The sequence below is a fragment of the Leptonychotes weddellii genome, chromosome 10, assembly GCF_054177405.1.
Source record: "Leptonychotes weddellii isolate Sample4059 chromosome 10, ASM5417740v2, whole genome shotgun sequence".
Lineage (NCBI taxonomy): Eukaryota > Metazoa > Chordata > Mammalia > Carnivora > Phocidae > Leptonychotes > Leptonychotes weddellii.
In genome coordinates this window covers 121,038,799-121,054,003 of record NC_138378.1, presented here as the reverse complement: position 1 = coordinate 121,054,003, position 15,205 = coordinate 121,038,799, and the positions used below count along the sequence as shown (strand labels likewise).

Below are 15,205 nucleotides of genomic sequence, written 5' to 3'. Positions count from 1 at the left end.
CCTGGGACCATGACCTGAGCCGAAGGCAGACGCTTAATAACTGAGCCACCCAGGTGCACTGCCCCCGTACTTATTTTTAACCAATTTGTTTCATTTTTCATTCAACACAGTTTATTGAACATCGAACATCTGCCATGTGCTAGGTGTGGTGAATGGGTGAATGAGGACATGGGGATGGGGAGAGGTGGGGTGGACAGAGGTGGGGTGGACAGAGGGGGGACAGAGGTGAGGTGGCCAGGGGGATGGGGGGAGGCGGGTTAGCCATGGCTGGTTGTGGGAGTGAATCCCGAGACAGGTTGGTGGACTTAGACCACGGGCCTGGTGTGGATCAGTGGACCACAAGGAGGGAGCTGTGGGAGCAGCCAGGCTAGCAGGCTGCAGAAAGAAAGGTTAAGGCTTCAATACTGGGAACACTGCTGGGGATGAGAAGGCCCAAAATCTTGCGTGGGAGTGGGCTGAGAAAGTGTAGGGAAGACACAAACTTTCAGAGTTGAAAAGGCAGAGATGTGGAATGATGCTGAGTGTTTGAAGTATCATCTTTACGGACAGTGATGGTCCCCAGGTGGTAGGCATTGGGGTAGAAGAGCCAAAACATTTATTACTCCTATTTCACTTGCTGTCAGTTATCTCTCTTGGGGGGTAAATTCAAATGTAAACGATTGATTTACAATCAACAATTGTGGCACCAATGATGAAGACTGAGCCTATCTTGTGAGCGGGACATCAGCTGTTGGGCACGTAGAGCCGTGGGGTAGTCGTTAACCTAGTTAGGGTGGTGAGTCACCACGTGACCCTACACGTGCTGGGGAAGTCAGAGGGTACCTAAAAGTCAGTACTGTGGGTGCCCAGATGATTCCAGAACGCAGTTGTAAATATCAGTGTGTTACTCTCAAACAAAGAGCCCATCATTGTGCGGAGCAGACTGACTTGTGTGAGCTTTTGGAAGGAGCCGGAAGCAGTGGTAGAATTAATCACACATATCACATGTGAAATGGCAGAGGCGAAGCAGGCAAGGAAACAGGATGTTCGGTGGGAAAATAGGACATTAGATTAATAAGCTTTTGATTTTTTCTAATCAATCAATCTAATCAACCAATTCTTTATGGTTGAATTTAGAAAAGGTGCAGAGCTTAGGAATGAAAGAAATGCTGGAAGTACAAAGGGTAAGTTTATTTGTTCTCATCACTGCATGAAAAGAACACTTAACCTGAGAACAGACATTCAAGCAAACATACAAGCAACGAATCTCGTCCTTGCAAGGCTCCCGTTGCTGGAGGAAGACCTGAAGCTCTTTCGGTGTGTCTGGGACATTTGACTTGAGCTTTTCCAGGGCCCTTTTTTCCTCCAGCTCCGGCACTGTTGAGAGCTCATTCCCTGCATCCACCTCCCTCCACCTGAGCTGTCAGCTCATGCATCCCCTTCCTTGTTTCTGCTGATGGAGCCAAGATTCTCCTGGGCCCCAGAATCAAACCCAGACTCCATCTCCTCCAGCTCCTTGGCCTCCTGCTCAACAACCCCGTCACAGTGCTTGTGATCCACAATTTGAATTTTGGATTATCCCAAGTAGGATTTCTTTGATCTAACTTTTTTTTAAGGACAACCCAAACTGTGCCGAGGTGCGTGGTCACCCTGCTCCACGTGATGCCTCGTGGCGTCTCCTGGAGTTGTTTTTCCTTTCATTTAGCTCCTCCCTGTAGAGATGCTCTCGGTGTGAGTCAGTGCGACGGTATTTTAGCGGGCCTTCCCATTTCCATGCTAGCTTCAAAGTTCTTTCCTTTCAGATTTTGAAAACATCACTTCCTTGTGTTGGGCCGTCGGTGCGGCTCTGACCCCTTTGCTCCCTGCTCCTCCGGGGAGAGCCCTTCTGGACGCTCGTGTGCATTCCTGGATGTCTCCCTAATGTGCCCACATGTGAGTTTTCTGGTGGTCTCTCATTTTTGACGCCTATTGACTCAATTTGAGGTCCTCCCTCTTTCTTTAATCCTGTGAAATGCAGATTCATTATTCCTATACATTTTTCTCCCTTTCTACATTTAGGTTTTTTTTTGAGATTCTTACTTTTGGGCTGTTGGCACGCCTCCTCATCCTCCTTTCCCGGCTTTTCTCTTATACATGTTGTTTCTCATGCCGCTTGCCTTTGGGAGACCCTGTCAGTTTTGTCCTCCCAACAGCGGCTCGAGCCATGTCTGTACCTCTTCTGCTGGGCGCCTCGTCTCCATGACTCAGTATTCACATCTGTATTTTTGCTTGTTTCTTCTTTACGCTTTCTTGTTGTTTCATATTGGTAACTTCTCCTCTTATTTCATTTACAGTATTTTTCATGTTTGTATTACATTCTTGGTCCATCTGCTCCAACACTTCTGCTTCTGGGGGCTGCACCAAACGCTCCGTGGTGGAGCCTCGATGGCCAGCGCCAGAGGAGGGGACACCATCCTCCAGCCCGCACAGCCTTGCTGCCCCTCGGTCGCATCTGCCTCCCTCCCCCCCTTGCCTGCTGCCGGCCTCTGTGCTTCCCCGACTTACCCCTGGGGATGCTTGCACTAGCTGTTTGGGTCCTCCAGTGTGGTGACGCACCGAGTGTCCCAGGACAGGGGCCACGGCAGGAGGGGAACAGAGTTCCCAGCGTTGTGCTCCTTGTCGCGGCCACCTGCTGCCCACGTGGCTCTCCGGGGGCTTCTCCCTGTGGTCGCCTGTCCGGAAGGTCTTCTCGTTGCTCCAGGGCTGGTCTAAGGTGGCCGTTCTCACGGGGCTCCCAGAGCAGCGGCGGCAGCGGTGGGGTAAGCTGGGCACTTGTTAGACATGAGTGTTCCGGCCTCATCCTAGGCTCACGGAACCGGAGGCCCTAAGGGCGGGGCCCGGCTGTCTGCGTGTCAGCAAGCCTTCCAGGTGGTTCTGGCGCTAAGGTTTGAGAAGGACTGACGGGAGGGGAGAACGGTTCGGTGGCTTTGACCTCCTCAGCGTGCCCTTCTCCTCTTCCCAGTCTGGAGATCGCTGCTCTGACTCCCGATGACCTTGCACACCCTTGTTGTGGCAGCCCGAGCCTCCTGTCGCAGGCTGGGCTCCTTTCTCTGGCAGCTGCGTCGGCGTGGTGTGTCCACGATGGTCTGCTGACTGTTGCTGGCACCTAGCTCTTCTCTGCTCTCCCGTGGCAGTCTCCCATCACTGTGGTGAACTCAATGATCAATTCCTCTCCCTAGAATATTCCAGGCTCCAGAATTCTCTGTGCAAGTTGTGTGTGTGCCTTTCCCCTTCAGTGACAGTCAACCCTTGCATTCTGGCCTTTGGCCCAGGCCCCTCCTGCTACCCCAGATGGCTTTACCCGTCTTCCCATGAGGAAACCTCCCACCCTCCTCACCCCACGGCTTGCCCCCGCCTCTGTGAGGCCTACAGTTGAGTCCGGTTTTCCTCCTCTTGGAAGTCTGGATCTTTGCCCTTCGCTGGTCATATTTGGTTTATAGGTTTGTGTACAAACCCTGACTTTGGGGGTAGCAGTGACTTCCTTACTCATAGTTATATCCAACACAGTGCCCACCTCGTTGTCCAGTGCATAAAGATGCTCAACGCTGAGTGCATTGAATCATTTCTTACATGAATGAATGAGTGAATGAATACTTGCCAAAAAAGAGTACAGAATAAAAGGGAGACAAATATTAGTCTTTTGGTGCTTATAAAAAGGCATATTATTTGCTAATAAAATACCACTCTGTTTTCCAGGTATTGTTATAACAATATAAGCCAATTTGTATTAATTTTTACTGTTATTAAAATTAATTGAACACCAACCAAGAGCTTAAAATGTTCTCAAGGGCCTCTGAGTACTCGTACATAATTAAAAATATACTTTAATTAAAAAACCTAAAAATGGAAAACAAGCCTAACCTTGGAAGGGCAGCTCCGATGGGGTTTAATTAGCCCATTTGGATTACGCTTTCCTACGCTTTCAGTGCGCGCCGGTAGCCCACATCCCGGTCATATTGTCTGCAGAAATGCCCCCAGCCCTGAGGTCACTGCTTGAAGTCTCCAGCCGCTTCTTGCTCTGTTCACAGATTATTTACCATGAATGGGCATCTCTTGGACAACTCAAAGGATCTGCAAGACAACCACTTCTATGTTGCCGCAGGACTGGAGACCTTCAAATATTTCCCTTACTGGAAATCCTCCAAGGTGCCCAGTGAGGTCCAACAGTGAGCACATTTCTTACCTTTCCCTCCCGAGTTGGTCGAGTTTGCCTTTTCCCCCAGTATCGCCCCCAAGTACAGCCTGTTCAGCTCTTGGCTGTTTTTCTGGAGTGAAACTTGATATTCTCATTTTATACAGGACACAGTTTTGGATTTTCACAGTGAGGCCCGAGGACCCCTGTTGTGTGATGTTGTCACAAGGACAGTGAGCCCTTGTGTTGAGCGAACTGCCGGTGGGGGGACACTGGGAGTCTCAGACAGAAAGGGCCTCAGCCTGCAAAACACATTGGCCCCGGGACACAGTCGTGGTAGCCCAGCCTCCATCCAGCGCCTCCCTCTGTTTTCTTCCTTTGGCCGGTTTCCCCTGACCTGGACTCCGGAGTTGGTGTGGGGTGGCGGGCCCTACTGAGGAAACCAGTGGTGATGGTTATAGTGGATCCTGGCCCAGGCTAACGGGCTGCACTACGGTGTGTGTATTTGTGTCCTTGCGGGAATGTCTACAAGGAAGATGAAAGCATTGGTGGAGTCCCCCTCGCGTCCAGAGAACTAGAAGGTTGGCTGTCCCTTCCTGGGGCAGTTTGCTCACTCTCCTGCTTGCCATCTGAATTTGGCCAAGTTCTTGTGATCAGTGCATAATGTTCTCCTGTGGGCTCCTGCCTGAGGGATGCCCAGTGGCTTTACTGTGAAGAGCAGCCCAGCATTGGGCCCTGACCTGCTTGCCCAGAGTCCTGCATGGATGCTCACATAGACAGGTGTGGACTCTGTCCATCTGCAGTTCTCACCATTCAAGGACCTTGAAGTCCCCTGATGAGGTGGTCTGACTTACGTTCCCAGGGCACAATTGCACTTGATGCTTCCTTAGAGGGACTTTGGTGGTTATTAGTCTGGGGCCCTCAGCAGCTGCAGCTCCTAATGGGCTCCTGTGTGTCCATACTGGGTGTCCAGGTTCAGTGGTGGGCCAGGGTCAGGAAGGAGGTGACCTGCAAGACTGTGGAGTTCAGCGGTATGTACTGATCCAAATCCTTGATTTTTGTCCCAGATTAAAGCCCCAGTATTAGGGCTGAGTCTGATTTCTTTGCCTCTGGGTCCTGTGGGATGACAGGATGGGGCGTGGGATGACAGGCAGACCGCCTTGGATATGCCTGCCAGCAGACCGTGAGCCCCGGGGGACTGTGCCCTGCCAGCCACGCCCTTTGTCACCTGCCCTGGAAGGCGGGGCTCTGCTCCTCCCTATTTTGGTACTTGGGTGTCAGGCGCCTCCCTGCAATGTACACGTAGCCCTCCTTCCAGGAGGCTGTGGGACGCGGTGTGTGACTCGGGCACCCAGTCCCTGTTCCTGCCCTGAGGGAGCTCCTGATTTCCAGGGCTGGCTGGGAGGATCGGTTTCCTGCTGATGGTGGGATTTGGCAGCCTTGACTGCTCAGCCCCATGGCTGTGTTTGAACTACATGCAGTCATAGCAACTATGTGAGGGCCTGTCAGGGACCTTCCCTGCAGCTGCTTCTCCACCACGCTTCTCATGGTCATTATCTTGAGCAAAGAAAAAGAGGTGTCAGTGTTCGTCAGATGGTTTCACCTGCATGCACCCCGTAAGTTCCCTGGCCCAGAGCCTGGGAAGCTGAGACACCTCCCGGGAGGTATCTGTTTGCACTCACCTGCTGTTAGGGTTTCTACTTTGAGGCAGAGAATGGCTTCTTTTGTCCTGTCCATAGACAATGACCCCACAGCCGATGGTTAGATTGGGGTCCTGCCACATGCCTGGCAAGCAGGGCTATTTCCTGATTTTATCCACTTGCTAATTCATTGCTGATTGTCCTAACTGCATGGTGGGTAGAAATACCTTAGGGGCTGTTGAGCTGAGATGCACGGCCCTCTCTGCTCCCGTGTCCCCTGCTCCCCACACGAGCCCCCCGGCTCTCCATGTGTTTTGTTTTTCCCTGTCACCTGTTCATGTGTTGAACCCTGAACCGGGTCTATTGGTTGCTTAAATACCTTTTTCCCTCACCAAAGAGGAAACGAGTCCACAGAGTTGCTAAGAGACTGAAGCTGTTCCCCACCCACGACATGGACCCGGGAGGTGCCCTTCTGCTGGAGAGTGGGGTGCCAGAGCGTTCCGCCCCGTGTGTAACACCGGCGGGTTCAGCCCCCATACAGAAGAATTAGGAGCAGGGTGTGCATCCCGGGCCGCATCAGAGCAAAAGGTGGCAGTTAGACAAGGGGTCTGTCAGTGGTGGGAGGAGGCTGGGCTGGGTTTTGGATGGGCTTGGAGTCTCTGTTCTTCCACTGGTCAGGGTGCGGCATTGACTAAACCCTCATGTCCCCGAGCCGTGCTTCCTCACATAGACAGGTGTGGACGGGTCCCTGTGAGAGTTGCATGAAAAACCCGTGTTTGTGTGAGTGACTGTCAACTGCCCGAAACCTCAGATGTGTTAGGATGTCCCCCCACGACCGTATACAAGCTTCAGGGCAGAAGGTGCCTGTAAACATGGTGCCACTCACCCTGAGAGAAATGGAAATCCATCGGACTTTCCAAGGTCTCGAGGAAGGAGACTGAGCCAACCTCAGTGGGGGCCCCTTCCGTTCTGAGGCGGGGAAATGCCGTTGATGTGAGCTCGTGATGAAGGGGGTACTGGATGGGCCTTCCGCGGGGCCTTGCCCTCCTGAAAGCCAAGGCTGCAGCCTACAATTTTAGAAAGATGTTTTTTGGCTGACTTTTACAGATTTATAGTTGACTCTTTTGTCTTTCAGAAAGTATGCAGACATAGAGAAATACTCACGAAGAAAGAAAAAAGTAAGTCCTTTTCGGGGTGCCTGGGTGGCTCGGTTGGGCGTCTGACTCTTGATTTCGGCTCAGGTCATGGTCTCTTGGGATCGAGCCCCATGTTGGGCTCCGTGCTGAGTGTGGAACCTGCCTGGGATTCTCTCTCTCCCTCTGCCCCTGACTGCTCACGCTCTTTCTCTCTAAAAAAACCCCAGTAAGTCCTTTTCACACAGTGAAGATGAGAACGGTGCTTGGGGACACGTGACAAGGACGCCCCCAGGCCAGCCCCGGCGGTGGGGCCCGGAGCTTCTGGGCTGTGTGTGCAGCCACGAGACGTGGCTCAGAGCGTAGGGACAGACAGGAGGGAGAGGGGCCAAGCCTGGTGTGGCCGCCCTGGGCCTGGGGGCAGCAGGGAGGGGGCACGTCAGGTGCAGAGGTGGGAAGCGCTCACTGTGTGTGTGCTTATCTGCACGCGGTGTGTCACAGACAGCACGAGAAGAGCGGCCAGCAAGTGTCAGGATACGGGCCTGGGAAGGCAGGCAGAAGCCAGATCTTGGCGGCCATACGGGTCTTACCGCCCGTGTGTGTGATGACCACATACCCCCACCCATTTATAAAAACGCTGTTTCAGTGGCTCCCTGACATTACTGTTCATTCAGGAAAGCTATTGAGCGCCTACTCTCTGCCCATCCCCAGCTTTTAGCCCCTTTGCTCAGGCACCTCCCTCCGGAGGCTCATCAGCTGCGTATTGACCCCCCCCCCCACGTATTGACCTATTCTTTCCCAACATCTCACGGCCAGCCCTCGACGTGGCTTTTCTCCTGGTGCAGTTCAGATTTCGTAACTGCCATCTTAGCCACTGTCTTGGAAATACTTTGGCTTCCTTACCCTCTGAACCACCCCGGTATTTGCCTGGCAAGAGTCCAGCCTTGGATGAGCCCAGCCCCTTGCCTGTCCACACTTGCACTGAAGGAGCTCAGTGTCGCTGGAGGTAATGACACAGCTGACCTGACTCTTTACCCTGAGTTCACAACTGCAGTCCTCATCCTACCACCTTCACTGAAAAAACCCTACTGCTAAAAAATGGTCTTCGGAATACACTTTGCTCAATTTTGTGAGGGATTTTTGCATGTCTATTCATAATGAGATTCGTCTCCAGTGCTGCTGCTTCATGTGGTCCTTGTCTGGCTTTGGCGTCAAGGTTTTTCTGAATTGACTCTGGTTATTTTGGTAACTTCCTGAGCTGAATGATCATCTTATTTATTTTCAGTTTTATTTCTCTATGGATCGTCTTTAGTATTAAGTGTTTGTTGGGTGAATGAGTGAACGAGAATCGTCGAGAACACAGAACCAATAGACACGATTCTGCCCTAAGGATGAGCTTCATCGCATGTGATCGGACGACACAGACTTGTTTCATGATAAAACGTTTGTGTGAATGAGTCTCATGCATAGGGTGATGGTTTGCAGGAAAGGGTAATCGACACATGGAGATCCACAAATGGGGCACAGGTCCTAACGTGGCTCAGAGAAGGGGGCAGATGTTCCAGGTGGAGAAGGAGCCGACGTGGATGTACAGAGTTTTCTCAGCTGTGGGCGCTGAGTTTGAATGTTGAAACAGCCTGAGTGGTACAACCTTGGAATCCCATATTTTAATGGTGTGAGAAGCCTCTGAGCACAGAGAACGGAGCCAGGAGTCCGAGGTCATTTTGTTATGTGCTCATTTCATTATGTTGTTCTGACTGGGTCCTGATAGGTAGGGATAGTGTTTTCTTTTCCTTTTATTAAATATTTGTTCTATTTGGTCTAAAATCTGGGACATGTTTGTTCTGATATTGCCTGTAGTTCTTTCTCTTCTCTTTTGGAAAGTGATCACTGGGAAGTTAACAGGTTTTAAGGATGATACATAACATTAAGAATCTTTAAACGGAATCATCACAAACATGCATACCCTGCAATGCAAATAAAGAGTGTTATTTTAGAAAAAATAAATCTATGATTGAAAATATTCCATGATGTATGACAAGGCATGTAACAACAGAGCAAACACATTTTATTCCAGAAAAAACGGGAATTCCTAAAAGAATACAACAGGTATTGATTTTAACAAAGGTTGATGTAAAATCTCTGCGTTTGTTGAGTTAATGCCTGTCAAGGTATTTTACCTTATTCATTGCTCCCCGTGTGGAGGTCTACATGGTATGTTGAGCTGAGAATTCAGTACTTACAAACCTTTGCCCCATGTGAAGAACAGGTGCATTTTTGAGGATGAAAACTAGCCCAGGCTTCTCTGGCTTCATGAGGCTGGGTTTTATTTTATTTTAATTTGTTTTGTTTTGGTTTTATTTTATTTTTTGAGGCTGGGTTTTAGAATTAGTCACAGCAACCATATTATGGTAAGTACGATTGCTTCTTTATGTGCGTGTGCTAGGCTTTCCATGTCTCTCTTACTAAACTTCTTTGATTTGTTTTCTGTGGGAAGTGGGGTGCCTCCTATGTAGATGGCCTCTGACTGCTGCTGTTAGCGGTCATGCGTGGTTTCGCTGTCGTCACGGTGAGCCCGTCTCTTCAGCTGAGGTGTGTGCATGGTGTGTGCATGTCAGCTGAGCTACACGTGTTGAGCGTCATTGCTGCAAACGTCCTCAAGATGATGTTGATACGATTCAGAATCGAAGTGAAAAATTATATTCCCAGAAAGGTACAAAGAACAGCAATTTTATGCTAGTGGAGTACATTCTTTAATTCTTTATATTTTTCCAAAGGAACAACCAACTCTTTTATGAACCTGAGAAAGGAAATTACCGTGTGCAGCTGAAAATACAGGCTCAGTAATCTATTACAGTGTAACGAGCCATGACCTAGGGGATTAACACAGCGATGTTTTATTATTTGTCTATGTCCTGCGTGTTGGCTGGGTGGGTCTTGGGCCAGTTGCACCAGGCTTCCTTACAGGCTGCGTTTAGCTGCAGGGGTTGCTGGGCTGCAAGGTCTAGGCTGGCTTTAGGAGCACGTCTGGATGTTGGTGCTGGTCATCGTCCCCGTGGTTGCAAGGTTCCGGGAGGTAGAGAAAGAGACCCTCCCTTGGTGGAGGCATGCAGTCAAGATATGCACACCTCATCTGCATCCAGAGAGGGGGTTTGGTGGCCAGCAAGCACTCTGCCACATTCGTCCACCACGTCTTATTACTGAGGCAGATGCAGAAGGCTTGCTTCCCGTGCTCCAGGCAAGAAAGCACCAGCCTCGAAATGTGCAGAGCAGCTTGGAAGAAAATTCCAGAGATCATAGTAGTGCACTCTGTCCACACTGCCTGGCAAAGCACAGACAAACTCAGCTCCAACGCAGAAATGGCTCAAAAGAGCCCGACTCTGGGTGTAGAATCTTGAGAGGAGTCGAGCAATTTATTTCTGTGGCCTTGTTCTCTTGCTTTACATGCAGATGTGCTATGTGATAAAAATCTGTGTCTAAAAGTTCTGAAAGGGCTGTTTCAGTAGAAAACAGAACTTCCAGGTAACAGGGAAGCCGTGTGACATAGTTTAGCTGGTAGTTTGCTTTGTTTCTTAGCGACATGTAAAATAACCACGTGTCTTATGATTCATGGCATTTGATTCCATGAAATGAGAAGAAACATAATGGCCAGGAGCACAGATGTCTGGGTGACTGTGGATGTGGGAATGTTGGAGAAGCCGCTGGGGCTCCAGGTGTCCATTAACTTGAGCCGTGACTGTTGAGTCCTAGGAAATTAACTGAGTGAACCTATTCTTATTTCGTTAGATAAGATTCAGTTTTCAGCAACTCATTTACCGTGATTTTGGATCTATTACTTTCCAAGGAAGTGAGGCCAATTTAATAAATGTTTAAAACTGCTTTCCTATATTAAAATGAATATTTTAATGTGCAAGCCTCTGTAAAATGTCAGTAAATAATTAATAAGCATTGTATTTATATCACATCCACAACCAGAATGTTAATATTACCTACTTCTCTTTTGGGCATAGAGCGCAAATGTTGGTAGTGAACAGAAACGAACAGGAGATAAAACATTGACAAATTAAAGGCGCCTGTGTGTGCTTTTGTGTGCACACGGGTGTGAAACAGTCAGAGAGATGCACACCACGGGACACCCACACTTTAATGACCAGGACTGAACTGTAAAGTGCAGCGTGGAACAAGTGTGTTGGAGCTGACACTTGCAGCTAATAACATCAAGACCGTAGCAGTATCACACAACATCCAAGGCTGCATTTGTGTCTCCTTCTAGTGGCCTGAAGAGGCAACAGTCAGGTTCAAATGTCAGCTAATGTTCCACTTTATTAATGCTTGGCATAGGGGCTGGTTCTCTGATGGCGGACCCTGGCCCACTTGGAAGCAGGACATTCACTCCAGAAGCTGGTGGGAGGTCTTCAGCGTGCAGCGCTGGCTTTCCTCCTGGGAGCGGCCCGACTCTGAACTCAGCTAGGTGGTTGCTGTTCCTCCACTAGACAAACTCTCTACTTCATCCACATTACCTTGCGGGGCTGCATTTCATGTGCCTGAGCAAGACTATCTATTACAACAGCATTGAAGTTCGGCTAGATCGAATGAAATAGGCTCCAGAGAAAAATGATAGTCCCCACAGCACTGCAGAGAAATGAACACAGTGTGCCTCGGGTATGTTTCCTGAGAATGTTTTTAATGGGGGAATAGATTAATGAAATGGAAAAGCAGCACCTGACACCTTTGTAGGGCACTCGCGTTGATTTTGGACTCGGGACTCAGGGCAGGGAGGAGTGGGGACAGCAGTGATGCCTAGACATTTCCTTGTGTGGGGAAGCACAGATTCTCTGTTTTCCTGCTCAATCTGTTGTGTCTGAGAAACGCTGTAAATCTGTGTGGCTCTGACAATGAGAGGCACGCAGTGTCCACTGCATTCCAAACGTTGTGTAAAGGTGAAGGCGGCCCCGTCCTGCCCTTGGGGAGTGCAGGCCAGTGGGGAGCTGGTGGGCAGAAGCTGCAGGTGCATGGCCGTGGGGCTGGGAGTGTGGACGAGCGCTCCTCTGCGTGGGACACGGTGACATAGGAGCAGGACCAGGACCTGAGGAGGTGGCAGCTCTGGAGAAACACCTGGGGTGTCCCAGGCAGGTTGGGACAGCAGGGCGTGTAGAGGTCACCTCATGGGTGTGGGAAGGCAGGCTGGGCCAACGGTGTAGCCGACCCTGCACCTCCCATACCCTGCACTCCGGCAACCCTTCCCCGGTCTTTCTCTTTTAAGATTCCATTTATTCATTTGAGAGAGAGAGCCCATGAGCAGGGGGGAGAGGCAGAGGCAGAGGGAGAAGCAGGCTTCCTGTTGAACAGGGAGCCCGACGTGGGGCTTGATCCCAGGACCCTGGGATCATGACCTGAGCTGAAGGCAGATGCTTAACCCACTGAGCCACCCATGCACCCCAACCCTTCCCCTGTCTTTGTCCTATTCTTCTTTTCCTACTTTCCCCCACATCTTCTTACGCAGTTCAAGAGATCAGCAAAGATTTACTAAGCAACTGTTGGGATTACTTCATTGGGCATGGGTCTGTGTTGGGAGGTCACTGTTTGCTTGGACCCAGGAATGCAAAGGGCAGGACCTGTGTTCTGGTGATGACATGCAGGTGTTCCAGGAACGTGGCATAGGGACTCTAAGCTCAGCTTGCCCTGGAATTGGAAGGCAGGGAGGAAGGGCATCGCAGGTGGAGATGAGCTAGAAGGTGGGCAAAGCCTGAGTAGGGAATAGACTGGGAATGTAGGCGGGCTTAGACTGAAAGGTCACAGCACTGAGCTGAGGCACTTGGACACCATCCTCAAGTTGTGACAACTCCTGTGAGCATCTGAAAGGCACAGGGGGATGAGATTCATACCAGCACCGTTCACTTACTCACTGGGCAAGTATTTACTGAGAGCTTTCTCTGTGCCGCCCGGCTCCGGGCTCTGGGAATTCATCATTAGACAAACATCTCTGGCCCCATGGAGCTTCCAGCATTCTAGTGGTGAGACGTAAGCAATAACCATCCTAAATAAGTCACCACACATGGAGGTTGCCCTCAGTGCTGGGGGCACGGGATGAAGGGGAAGAAGAGAAATGGGTGTGCAGGTGAACAAGGTCAGGCTGTCCTTGAGGAGACAGACGGCCCCAAACCACGGCTCAGGCTCAGATTGACGAGAAGCCAAACCAGCACAGCTCTGGGTTTCACTGGATGTCGTAGAAATAAGGAGCTTGTAGAAACTCGCGTTCCCATCAGGTACATTGGTAAGGTATGAGATTAAATAATGAAATCAACTTATTGAACTTACGGGTGTTCTTCATCTGCCGTCTCGCTGGCCCGAAGCTCTGTGTGGGCCCCTTCCAGGTCGGTGTGGACCAGCTCATCTCCTCGTGGTGGGGCCGGTGGCCAGTGGCCAGGCTGCAATGGTCTTGGCTTTTGCTGTGCGCTTTGCTCTGCACCAGGGTTGCTTTGTGTCCTTGTGAGGAGGGTGGGACTCGTCCTGTGTCACTGTCCTTCGGCTAGTACTTCAGAGGTAACAGTAAATACAGGGTGTCTTGTCATAGAGGCTGAGGATCGGGAAAATGGTTGCAAGAAATAGATGAATCCCAACCCCCAGCTGCCCCCAAAACACAAGCAGCGCGCACTGTGTTCTGTTTCTAAGGCCAGTTTTGCCAAGATCTGTTTCCTATACGTATGAGCATGATTTCAACTTTTAGGAAAGCCCGTTGAAGTAGGTAGAAAGATTTCGCTTGGTTCTTGTATTTGGTTGCGGGATTATTTTATGCACTTTAATTTCTGCAAGGATAAAACAGCCGGTCGTTTGCCTCATAAATATACTGATGTTATAGGGAGGTGCCATAGAGAGCTCAGGAGAAATCTTGATTTATATAGTTCTGCTTGTGTTCAGTAAAGACAGAAAGCAGGAAAACTGGAAAGGTGGTTTGTATTATGACGACAGTTTTTGGGACGGAGCTGGGATGATGCTCAGAATTAGCTCATCTTCCACTGTGATCCCCTCCTGCTCGGTCATTACTGTCTGCAGATTTTTTTTTTGGACCATCTGAGTTTCCCTTTATCTCAGTCCAAAACAAACCTACCACATGTTTAATATCCTTTTATCAGAGATGCTGTGCCTTGCTCAGAGGTTCCAGTGGGAATAGTTTTGTAGGTGTTGAAAACAGTGATTTTTGGGGCACCTGGGTGGCTCAGTTGTTAAGTGTCTGCCTTCGGCTTGGGTCATAATCCCAGGGTCCTGGAATTCAGCCCCTCATCGGTCGTATGATAGCTTCCCTGCTCGGCGGGAAGCCTGCTTCTCCCTCTCCCCCTCCCTCTGCTTGTGTTCCCTCTCTCCCTGTGTCTCTCTCTGTCAAATAAATAAATAAAATCTTAAAAAAAAAAAAAAAGACTCATGGTACACTGCTGTTCCTCACATACTTTTTATTCTTAATTTGTACCTTAGGAGGATTCCAAAGGAAAAGAACCTCATAAATACGACAACATTCCCCATAAGGAACAGGATTCTGTTTTTTATGCCAAAGAGGGAAAGAAGAAAATGCTAGTAGAACCTTTAATGCAAAGCGGCGCAGGTAATGTGAATTTCATTTGGCTGTGGGCATTAAAAAGTGCTACCATTTGAAGAATGTGTTTTTTTTTTTCTTCCAGTCCAGTTTCATACTGCAAAGATATGGCTTGTAACTGTCTGATTTTAAAACTTCACTAGTGACAATCTGATTTATTAATGAGACATTCAGCTCCAGGGGCCGTGGTAGTGAGAGGAGAGAAACAAAATCCTAGTCATGAAGGCAATGGGCTTCTCCACCGAGGAAGCCCTCCCAGATTGATGCAGGAATTCTATCCTCTCTGTGAACATCTGGGTGGGCGTGCTCTACCCTGAGGACCGGTGACACAGCAAACAACCTGTGAACAGATCAGCCTTTGGAGGAAAACATGAAACTCAAATCCACCTGAACTGTTTGGGTTTACTTTTTTTTTTTTTTAATGGAAAAAGTAGCATTTTTTTTATTATGTTATGTCAATCACCATACATTACATCATTAGTTTTTGATGTAGTGTTCCATGATTCATTGTTTGCGTATAACACCCAGTGCTCCATGCAGAACGTGCCCTCTTTAATACCCATCATCAGGCTAACCCATCCTCCCACCCCCCTCCCCTCTAGAACCCTCAGTCTGTTTCTCAGAGTCCATAGGCTCTCATGGTTCATCTCCCCCTCCCATTTCCCCCCCTTCATTTTCCCCTTCCTGCTATCTT

The 15,205-nt window shown here is 49.6% G+C and overlaps 1 protein-coding gene across 1 annotated transcript in view; it reads left to right on the top strand.

The window, feature by feature from the left end:
• Positions 1-263: 263 nt before the first annotated feature.
• Positions 264-15,205, top strand: part of DCDC2C (doublecortin domain containing 2C) — a 27,603-nt gene continuing 12,661 nt past the window's right edge. The window contains exons 1-4 of the mRNA XM_081797314.1: positions 264-295; positions 4,047-4,184; positions 6,926-6,968; positions 14,394-14,520. Coding sequence (XP_081653440.1) covers positions 264-295; positions 4,047-4,184; positions 6,926-6,968; positions 14,394-14,520 — 340 coding nt within the window. The remainder of the gene's footprint in view (positions 296-4,046; positions 4,185-6,925; positions 6,969-14,393; positions 14,521-15,205) is intronic.